General features: G+C 47.7%; 1 protein-coding gene across 10 annotated transcripts in view; it reads right to left on the minus strand.

Moving 5' to 3' along the window:
* Positions 1-11,399, minus strand: part of LOC110488032 (engulfment and cell motility protein 1) — a 212,112-nt gene that overhangs the window by 98,885 nt on the left and 101,828 nt on the right. For all 10 annotated transcript variants that reach the window (XM_036970712.2, XM_036970713.2, XM_036970710.2 and 7 more), the window contains 3 exons: positions 8,817-8,945; positions 6,651-6,755; positions 5,514-5,622 (listed from right to left, as the gene is read on the minus strand). In XM_036970712.2, coding sequence (XP_036826607.1) covers positions 5,514-5,622; positions 6,651-6,755; positions 8,817-8,945 — 343 coding nt within the window. The remainder of the gene's footprint in view (positions 1-5,513; positions 5,623-6,650; positions 6,756-8,816; positions 8,946-11,399) is intronic.

Here is an 11,399-nt window from a genome sequence, read left to right on the forward strand (position 1 = left end):
GATAGTGGAGGGATAGTGGAGATATAGGGGGGATAGTGGAGGGAAAGAGGGATAGTGGAGGGATAGTGGAGATATAGAGGGGATAGTGAAGATATAGAGGGGATAGTGAAGATATAGAGGGGATAGTGGGATAGAGTGGATAGTGGAGGGATAGAGTGGATAGTGCAGGGATAGAGCGGATAGTGGAGGGATAGAGGGGATAGTGGAGGGATAGTGGAGATATAGAGGGGATAGTGGGACAGAGTGGATAGTGGAGGGATAGTGGAGATATAGAGGGGATAGTGGAGGGACAGAGTGGATAGTGGAGGGATAGTGGCGATATAGAGTGGATAGTGGAGGGATAGTGGAGATATAGAGGGGATAGTGGGATAGAGTGGATAGTGGAGGGATAGAGTGATAGTGGGGAGATAGTTGAGATATAGAGGGGATAGTGGAGGGATAGAGTGGATAGTGGAGAGATAGAGTGGATAGTGGAGAGATAGAGTGGATAGTGGGATAGAGTGGATAGTGGGATAGAGTGGATAGTGGAGGGATAGAGTGGATAGTGGAGGGATAGAGTGGATAGTGGAGGGATGGAGTGGATAGTGAAGGGATAGAGTGGATAGTGGTGGGATAGAGTGGATAGTGGAGGGATACAGAAAATAGACTAGAAAGGCCAAAAGATGCCCCAAGCATTCCCAGAATCCTGTTGTGTGTGATTTGTCTGGGTAGATGGGGAATTAAGAAGTCCAGGGCCCACCAGAGGTTTATTGGCATTTCAAAGCGGCAAACTAAAGTAAATGATGCAAGAAAAAAATTGTTACGGTTGGCGCCGAGATTAATTCCTTATCGTCTTTCTATTTTTATCCAGCAAATGGATGTGTGAAGAGAGAGAGCTTTGAACACTACTTTCTCCTCCACTCTAACACCGGGGGTTTCGTTTTTTCATATATATATTTTTTTAAAGGCAGACCATTACTGTTTAATGAAGAACTATGCCACTGCTTCCATTTCCGAGTTCATTTAATGAAGCTTTGGTGTCTGAGTGGAGGGTTGCGTCAGTTTCTCTGCCCTTGCACTTCTAAATCATTTAAAGGGCTGCAGGGCACGGCTCAGAATGGATTTATCTAACGACCTTTACCTATCCTGTCCTCCCTCCTTTCCTATAATAACTTTGATTTGTGAATGTTAAAACTAAATTTTTCCATTTCCCCCAAACGTCCATATGCTTGGATGCTCTGTTGAGTTATACAGACGGCAACTCCAAGTGCCATAATGACTCTTTAAAGTGCTACGCTTCTCTTTGTTGGTTTGCATTAAGACTTTGAATCAAGACATGATGCTAAATTCTATGTTGTCATCTTGTTCGTAATAAAATGCTTTATTGTAAATGCCTGGGGAGACAGACAGTGAGAGAGGGGGGCATGGGGACAGAGTGAGAGAAGGGGGCAGGGGGAGACAGTGAAGGGGGGCATGAGGACAGAGTGAGAAAAAAGGGGCAGGGGGACAGACAGTGAGAGGGGGCAGGTGGATAGACAGTGAGAGAAGGGGGCAGACAGTGAGAGAAGGGGGCAAGGGGACAGACAGTGAGAGAAGGGGGCAAGGGGACAGACAGTGAGAGAAGGGGGCAAGGGGACAGACAGTGAGAGAAGGGGGCAAGGGGACAGACAGTGAGAGAAGGGGGCAAGGGGACAGACAGTGAGGGGGGGCAGGTGGACAGACGGTGAGAGAAGGGGGCAGACAGTGAGAGAAAAGGGGCAGGGGGACAGACGGTGAGAGAAGGGGGCAGACAGTGAGAGAAGGGGGCAAGGGGGCAGACAGTGAGAGAAAAGGGGCAGGTGGACAGATGGTGAGAGAAGGGGGCAGACAGTGAGAGAAGGGGGCAGGGGGACAGACAGTGAGGGGGGGCAGGTGGACAGACAGTGAGAGAAAAGGGGCAAGGGGACAGACAGTGAGAGAAGGGGGCAAGGGGACAGACAGTGAGAGAAGGGGGCAAGGGGACAGACAGTGAGAGAAAAGGGGCAAGGGGACAGACAGTGAGAGAAAAGGGGCAGGGGGACAGACAGTGAGAGAAGGGGGCAAGGGGACAGACAGTGAGAGAAGGGGGCAAGGGGACAGACAGTGAGAGAAAAGGGGCAAGGGGACAAACAGTGAGAGAAAAGGGGCAGGGGGACAGACAGTGAGAGAAGGGGGCAAGGGGACAGACAGTGAGAGAAGGGGGCAAGGGGACAGTGTGAGAGAAAAGGGGCAGGGGGACAGACAGTGAGGGGGGGCAGGTGGACAGACAGTGAGAGAAAAGGGGCAAGGGGACAGACAGTGAGAGAAAAGGGGCAGGGGGACAGACAGTGAGGGGGGGCAGGTGGACAGACAGTGAGAGAAAAGGGGCAGGGGGACAGACAGTGAGAGAAGGGGGCAGGTGGACAGACAGTGAGAGAAAAGGGGCAGGGGGACAGACAGTGAGAGAAAAGGGGCAAGGGGACAGACAGTGAGAGAAAAGGGGCAGGGGGACAGACAGTGAGAGAAGGGGGCAAGGGGACAGACAGTGAGAGAAGGGGGCAAGGGGACAGTGTGAGAGAAAAGGGGCAGGGGGACAGACAGTGAGGGGGGCAGGTGGACAGACAGTGAGAGAAAAGGGGCAGGGGGACAGACAGTGAGGGGGGGCAGGTGGACAGACAGTGAGAGAAGGGGGCAAGGGGACAGACAGTGAGAGAAGGGGGCAAGGGGACAGTGTGAGAGAAAAGGGGCAGGGGGACAGACAGTGAGGGGGGCAGGTGGACAGACAGTGAGAGAAAAGGGGCAGGGGGACAGACAGTGAGGGGGGGCAGGTGGACAGACAGTGAGAGAAGGAGGCAAGGGGACAGACAGTGAGAGAAGGGGGCAAGGGGACAGACAGTGAGAGAAAAGGGGCAGGGGGACAGACAGTGAGGGGGGGCAGGTGGACAGACAGTGAGAGAAAAGGGGCAGGGGGACAGACAGTGAGGGGGGGCAGGTGGACAGACAGTGAGAGAAGGGGGCAAGGGGACAGACAGTGAGAGAAGGGGGCAAGGGGACAGTGTGAGAGAAAAGGGGCAGGGGGACAGACAGTGAGGGGGGCAGGTGGACAGACAGTGAGAGAAAAGGGGCAGGGGGACAGACAGTGAGGGGGGGCAGGTGGACAGACAGTGAGAGAAGGGGGCAAGGGGACAGACAGTGAGAGAAGGGGGCAAGGGGACAGACAGTGAGAGAAAAGGGGCAGGGGGACAGACAGTGAGGGGGGGCAGGTGGACAGACAGTGAGAGAAAAGGGGCAGGGGGACAGACAGTGAGAGAAAAGGGGCAGGGGGACAGACAGTGAGAGAAGGGGGCAGGGGGACAGACAGTGAGAGAAGGGGGCAAGGGGACAGACAGTGAGAGAAAAGGGGCAGGGGGACAGACAGTGAGAGAAGGGGGCAAGGGGACAGACAGTGAGAGAAGGGGGCAAGGGGACAGACAGTGAGAGAAGGGGGCAAGGGGACAGACAGTGAGAGAAGGGGGCAAGAAGATAGACAGTGTGTGTGTGTGTGTGTGTGTTAGGTGGGAAAACAGTGATGGTGGGGCAGACAGGAAAACAGTGATGGGGGGTGAGGAGGGCGGACAAATTGGCCTGTCAGACACAGACCATTGGAGCCTATCTCCAGACAGAAGGAGAGAGAGGGTAGGGTCACGCCTAGGGGCTCTGGGGTCACTGCCTAACCCCTCAACACACAGCTAACTGAATTACATTTAGGGATTGGATAAAGCTCCTCATTGAAGATGAATGGCAGTTTTCAACTGATATGATTGAAAATCTATTAATCAATTGAAAATTGCCATTGACCTCCTGAAATGACTGACTTGAAATGGAATTGACTCTCAACCCTGCTACACACTGTGGCATAGTGCATACCGTGTCTGACCCTTCCATGGTCATCAATATTAATGGTGGCTCTATTCCCTATAAGCAGTGTTTTCCCAACTCCAGTCCTCCAGACACATTGTTGTAGTCCTGGACAAAAACACCTGATTCATCTCATGGAGGGCTTCATGATTAGTTGAATCAGGTGTGCTTGCCTAGGGCCACAACAAAAATATATAGTGTGGGGGTACTGGAGGACCGGAGTTGGGAACCCCTGCTCCAGAGCATGATGGGTACTGGAGTTAGAGTGCCATCATAGACTAGCCAGAACCATGCATGAGAGTCCCGGTCAAAGCTGACATGAATACCAAAAGGAAATCAGAGATAGGATATAGGCTTCAGGGTTTGATTTCAATTGCAAAGGTTTTGGATACTAATGCAGACTCAGAGAGAAAAAGTATTTCCTAACCATACGTGTTAATCAGTTCTTCAATGCATCACAGTTCCTTACAAAAAGTGGTATCTTTTTCTTAAAGCAGTATAGGCATCACTTCTAAATCTAGCTTTAACTTATTTAGGTAGGCTACATTCACAACCTTCCCATCCCACTAAAATGAAGTTAGCAGATAGGGCTCCTATTCGGCCCTATATGATGCAATAGGGAGAGTGCCCAGCTCTTCTCCCCCTGGGCAGTGCCAGTCCCAGAGAGAGACCGTCTATTAGGAGGTGGAATAGGGCGCACTTGAAGCCTACTTACTTCGTCACTAATTGATGAACTCCAGCACAATTACAAAGTATAATGTCTCCTTTTATCTTCACTGCAGGAGACATAGTTCACGGTAAAAATGCTCTGGAGGTTATTTCTCTGTCTGAATGGCTGGGCTTAATGTGAAAACAGACAGCGATGATGCTTTTAACCCTCGTACATCAAAGTGCCCTCCACATCGCATTGCTCCACTAACACTCAATAGGGTTAAAAGTCAATGGTGAGAGCTGCTCTCGATGAGTTTCACACACTTTAGTATTGAGAGCTATTGGAGCTAAATTTGGGAGCACTAAGTACTAACTAATCAGATTTGGAAATCATGAGGCAGAATGTGAACACAGAGAAAACCTCCTGGTACTATGCTACTTATATGTTTCTTTCTTTGGCGTTTTGTTGATTGTTTGTATTCAGAGGGCAACAGAATGTGGCTAACCAATAGAAAAACAGATTCTGTGCATCACCTAGTTTGAATTCTTACATTTGTGCACAGATATTGTCGGGTACTCCGCACCAGAGGAGGTTGGTGGGAGGAGCTATAGGAGGACGGGCTCATTGTAATGGCTGGAATGGAATTCATGGAACGGTGTCAAACACTTGGGCATCTAGTTTGACTCTGTTACATTAATTCCATTCCTGCCATTACAATGAGTCCATCCTCCTATAGATGTTTTCACCAGCCTCCACTGCTCAGCACCCATACCATCTACAGAACACCACTGTCAGTAAATCAGGGTTGTATTCATTAGTGCACACCCTAGCAAAACATTTTGCACTGTAGCTACAAAAACAATAGTCTGTTATAGGACAATTTCAAGTAGTTTAGGTCCGTTTGTTCCTAGTGAATATGACCCTACAAGCACAATATGATCTAATAGGAGCAATGAGGTGAGGATAGTTAATACCAGTAAAGACTCACGCAGCTCTCCCACTTTAAGGGTCTCACACAGCATCTTGGTCAGCTCGATGCTGCTGCGGCCAAACGGACACTCGTGCTTGTCCTCACGACTGCTGTTCTCCAGAACGATCTGTAATAGGGACAGAAAGTCACTCAATCCACCAACGTTTTTGCAAATACGTTTGTCATAAAAGTGTTTAACAGCCACCAGGCGCAGACGGACAGTCACAGAGACAGACACAAATAGACGTCTCCACCAGGGCTGGTAACGAACTCAAACCATATGACCCTTGACCCATTAATCCAGGTAAACACACACTTTGAAGTCAAAGTTGACCAAGATGATTAATTTGGAGAGGCGGAGCAGGACAGGGAAAGCAGAGACAGCAGAAGATCAACAGTGGGACAGAAAACTGGGAAAAACAGTTTTTTGTTGTTTATTATCCCATCTCTATGGTACCATCGTAATTCATCCAGAGATTAGATTCTAGTTAATATTAAGTACATTATGCTGAATGTTATCTACCACAAATGTGAAGTCTGAAAGACATTTGAATCTCAATGTGACATTGACTTTATTAGATCAAGATGTCTTTCCTTCTACGTAACCATTACAGAAGCCTCTACTATCCATTTGAACCTTGTTTGAGCCTTAACTGGTGCACTTGTACACAGCGTGTTTAATTCATAAATCAATTCTCCATGTCCAAAAATCCACTCCAATTATAACGTTGCCGCAGCGACAAGTCCATACTGGAAAACATTAGCATCCTTATCATCGCCGTGGTGACAGTTTAATTTGGGGAATTGCTGGCCGTGTTTCGTCACAGCAGCAGGCTGGGGAGAGGGATGGGCCGGCCTGTGTATTAGGTTTTATATTAGGAGGACATAGCCATATGCTATAGTATTGGCTTGACTGAATTCCAAGGCTACATATTGGCATTGTGTTTCATCAGACAGACTGTTTGGTCAGAGCCCAGTGAATCTATGGAGTGAGGGACGGGCCAGGGAGTGAGAGTGTGTGTGTGTGTGTGTGTGTGTGTGTGAGAGAGAGAGATGGAGAGAGTTTAGGTCGGCAGAAGGCACTGCAGAGGAACACTAGACACAAAGTAATGGTGTGCGCGTGTGTGTGCCTGTGTGTATATTAGAGCTACTAACCCTGATGTAGGCATCCTGGTGGTGTCTGGCGAAGTACAGCATGTTATCCAGAGCCAGCATCCCAGGAGGAATCTGAGTGAAGTCCATAGCAGGGTTCACATGGTTCTAATATATATATATAAAAGAGAGAGAGAGAGAGAGAGAGAGAGAGAGAGAGAGAGAGAGAGAGAGAGAGAGAGAGAGAGAGAGAGAGAGAGAGAGAGAGAGAGAGAGAGAGAGAGAGAGAGAGAGAGAGAGAGAGAGAGAGAGAGAGAGAGAGAGAGAGAGAGAGAGAGAGAGAGAGAGAGAGAGGAGAGAGAGAGAGAGAGAGAGAGAGAGAGAGAGAGAGAGAGAGAGAGAGAGAGAGAGAGAGAGAGAGAGAGAGAGAGAGAGAGAGAGAGGTAGAGAGAGGAGAGAGAGAGGAGAGAGAGAGACAGAGAGAGAGGAGAGAGAGGAAAGAGAGAGAGAGAGAGAGCAGAGAGGAGAGAGAGAGGAAAGAGAGAGAGAGAGAGAGAGAGGAGAGAGAGGAGAGAGAGGAGAGAGAGGAGAGAGAGGTAGAGAGGAGAGAGAAGTAGAGAGGAGAGAGAGAGGTAGAGAGGAGAGAGAGAGGTAGAGAGGAGAGAGAGAGAGGAAAGAGAGAGAGGAGAGAGAGAGGTAGAGAGGAGAGAGAGGAGAGAGAAGTAGAGAGGAGAGAGAGGTGAGTCATCAGACAAACAAGACTAGGACAAGTTTGAATAAGACACTAGGTTGATTGGGAGACTAATTTGATCTCTATTCTCCATCAGCACGCTAACTTGTCTGAGTGAATGGAGGACATAGAGAGATGACAAGGAGAGAGAGTGAGAGTAACATGGAGGAGTCCCAGAGATCCAGCTGTGTAACTGTTCCTGACAGACCAAAGGAAGAACCGCAACCTTTAACAATTCCCTCACCAAGTCCAAATAAGCATGTTCTCTCTAAGATCCCCGTCTACCTGGGAGACTAATAGAATCTCACAGACTACTGCCCTCTAGATACAGCACTAGATCAACTGCATCTAGCCACCTTCACACTGTGCTGTGCTTCCTCACACTGTGTGTGTGTGTGTGTGTGTGTGTGTGTGTGTGTGTGTGTGTGTGTGTGTGTGTGTGTGTGTGTGTGTGTGTGTGTGTGTGTGTGTGTGTGTGTGTCCGTGTGTGTGTGTGTCCGTGTGTGTGTGTGTCCGTGTGTGTGTGTGTCCGTGTGTGTGTGTGTCCGTGTGTGTGTGTGTCCGTGTGTGTGTGTCCGTGTGTTTGTGCTTGCATGTGAGTACGAGCCTGCAAAGTCAAGAGGGATATTTTCAGAGTCTTCCACACCACTGGAGAGATGAAGTCAGGCCTTATCTTAGGGCAGCACACAGCAGCGTAGCAGAGTGACTTGGGTCTTAGCGAGCTGCCAAGCCCCTAACAGTTCAGGGACTTAGAGAGGAAATGATGGGCTTAGTTCCCCCTCACCATGGATACGACAGCGATATGCCACAGCTCATAAACTTCAGAGAGCAGAGAGAGAGAGAGAGAGAGAGAGAAGAGAGAGAGAGAGAGAGAGAGAAGAGAGAGAGAGAGAGAGAGAGAGCAGAGAGAGAGAGAGAAAGAGAGGGAGAGAGAGAGAGAGAGAGAGAGAGAGAGAGAGAGAGAGAGAGAGAGCACTCATGGGGGCCACACTTCCTCCTTCCAGACACAGAGAGGCAGCACAGAGCAACATGTCATCTTCTAAACCAATTAACAACAGTACAGGGAGGGGGCTTGTTTTCTTTCTCCATCTCCACCCTGCGGTAGCTGTTTGTGTGAATACGCCATTTAGCATAGCTGCATTCTGCTGTAGTCCTCTGTGTGTGTGTACTGTCTGTAAGGCTGTAAAGCCAGAGGGTTAGCGTGTGTCTGTGTGTGTGTAGTTGGGTATCACGCCACACATACACAGGGCTGGATTCAGCTGCCATGCCATCCCCTTATCTGACAGTGTCCCAGTCCTCTCCCTACTAGTTTAAAATAAATAAATAAATACAAGCGCTCCACTACTGAAGAACATGTCTTGCCTATGGGTCTGCTATACTGACATCAAAACTAATCTAAGTCCAACAGCGGAAGTTTTGGGGATGCAGAGGCTCAAACATTTTTCTTGTGATGTATAATGAGGCCCAGTTTTGCAGATGTTTGTGTGTGTGTGACTTACAATGAAGCCCAGCTTCTTGTAGTCCCGGGTGTACATGGACTTCCTCTTCTCGATGCTGCCACTGTTGTTCGGCTCACACTCCACGTCGAACGCAATTCTGCGCAGCTCAAAGATGATGTCTCTTTGGGCCTAGGCAGACATAAGAGGAAAAAGCATTCAGATGTAAAAACAAGAAGACGTAACAAAACAGAAGCATTATTCTAAAGTAAGTGGTTTGTTACAGAGAACTTTCACTGGTATTTCTCAGGTAGAGAGAGAGAACGGGGGGGTTGGAACCAAAAATATATACATGTTTGATATCACTGGTAATTAGTAACCAGGTCATAGCACTATCTCTGCTACATCCCTAGTTATAAATGATGTGGTTAACGGTATGGATAAAAGGCAATGTTGTGCTGCCCGCTTCATTGATCTGCCAAAGGCTTTACATACTGTTGATCACTCACTGCTAATTCAGAGGCTTTCCATACTGTTGATCACTCACTGTTAATTCAGAGGCTTTCCATACTGTTGATCACTCACTGTTAATTCAGAGGCTTTCCATACTGTTGATCACTCACTGCTAATTCAGAGGCTTTCCATACTGTTGATCACTCACTGCTAATTCAGAGGCTTTCCATACTGTTGATCACTCACTGTTAATTCAGAGGCTTTCCATACTGTTGATCACTCACTGTTAATTCAGAGGCTTTCCATACTGTTGATCACTCACTGTTAATTCAGAGGCTTTCCATTCTGTTGATCACTCACTGCTAATTCAGAGGCTTTCCATACTGTTGATCACTCACTGCTAATTCAGAGGCTTTCCATACTGTTGATCACTCACTGTTAATTCAGAGGCTTTCCATACTGTTGATCACTCACTGCTAATTCAGAGGCTTTCCATACTGTTGATCACTCACTGTTAATTCAGAGGCTTTCCATACTGTTGATCACTCACTGCTAATTCAGAGGCTTTCCATACTGTTGATCACTCAATGTTAATTCAAAGCCTTTACATACTTTTGATCACTCACTGTTAATTCAGAGGCTTCCCATACTGTTGATCACTCACTGATAATTCAGAGGCTTTCCATACTGTTGATCACTCACTGCTAATTCAGAGGCTTTCCATACTGTTGATCACTCACTGCTAATTCAGAGGCTTTCCATACTGTTGATCACTCACTGCTAATTCAGAGGCTTTCCATACTGTTGATCACTCACTGGTTAATTCAGAGGCTTTCCATACTGTTGATCACTCACTGTTAATTCACAGGCTTTCTATACTGTTGATCACTCACTGTTAATTCACAGTCTTTCTATACTGTTGATCACTCACTGTTAATTCACAGGCTTTACATACTGTTGATCACTCACTGTTAATTCAGAGGCTTTCCATATTGTTGATCACTCACTGTTAATTCAGAGGCTTTCCTCAATTGGCCAAGACCAGGCTGCATGTCACTGTTTTAAAAATGACTTGACAGATATAACTCAGTATATATCTACTGATGGTGTTAAATCCGATTTCATGGATATTACGAAAGGTGTCCCGCATGGGTCGATTCTGCATCCTGTACTTCTTACTGTTTACAATAACAATATCGACTTGTCCGTAAAAACTTGTAACCTGCACTTGTATGCCGATGTACACTGTTGTGTATGATATTTCCCCCACGGTTGACCAGGCTCTATCTGAACTACACTCAGCCTTTATTGTATTACAGACATTTGTTATTGACCTGCAATTAGTACTAAATGCAGGTAAAACTAAATATATGTTCTCTAGAGCGCATAAAAATATGATTTTGATAAGCATATGCACTTTGCATGGTGTCCATATTGATAGTGTCCCTGCTTACAAATATCTGGGCAACTAGATAGATGAAAAGCAGTCATTTAAAAAGCACCTTGATGAGTTCGCTTCCACTTCATTAAAGCCGTTAGATGCAGTTTATCAACGCGCACTGCCCTTTATCAACGCGCACTGCCCTTTATCAACGCGCACTGCCCTTTATCAACGTGCACTGCCCTTTATCAACGCGCACTGCCCTTTATCAACGCGCACTGCCCTTTATCAACGCGCACTGCCCTTTATCAATGCGCACTGCCCTTTATCAACGCGCACTGCCCTTTATCAACGCGCACTGCCCTTTATCAACGCGCACTGCCCTTTATCAACGCGCACTGCCCTTTATCAACGCGCACTGCCCTTTATCAACGCGCACTGCCCTTTATCAACGCGCACTGCCCTTTATTATGGGTGACAGTTTTAGTATTCATCACTGCATCCTCTACCAGAAAGTTGGTTGGCCCTCTGTGATGTCATCACTGCATCCTCTACCAGAAAGTTGGTTGGCCCTCTATGATGTCATCACTGCATCCTCTACCAGAAAGTTGGTTGGCCCTCTGTGATGTCATCACTGCATCCTCTACCAGAAAGTTGGTTGGCCCTCTGTGATGTCATCACTGCATCCTCTACCAGAAAGTTGGTTGGCCCTCTGTGATGTCATCACTGCATCCTCTACCAGAAAGTTGGTTGGCCCTCTGTGATGTCATCACTGCATCCTCTACCAGAAAGTTGGTTGGCCCTCTGTGATG

The sequence above is a fragment of the Oncorhynchus mykiss genome, chromosome 30 (assembly GCF_057628025.1).
Source record: "Oncorhynchus mykiss isolate SJ-2025 chromosome 30, ASM5762802v1, whole genome shotgun sequence".
NCBI classification, from domain to species: domain Eukaryota; kingdom Metazoa; phylum Chordata; class Actinopteri; order Salmoniformes; family Salmonidae; genus Oncorhynchus; species Oncorhynchus mykiss.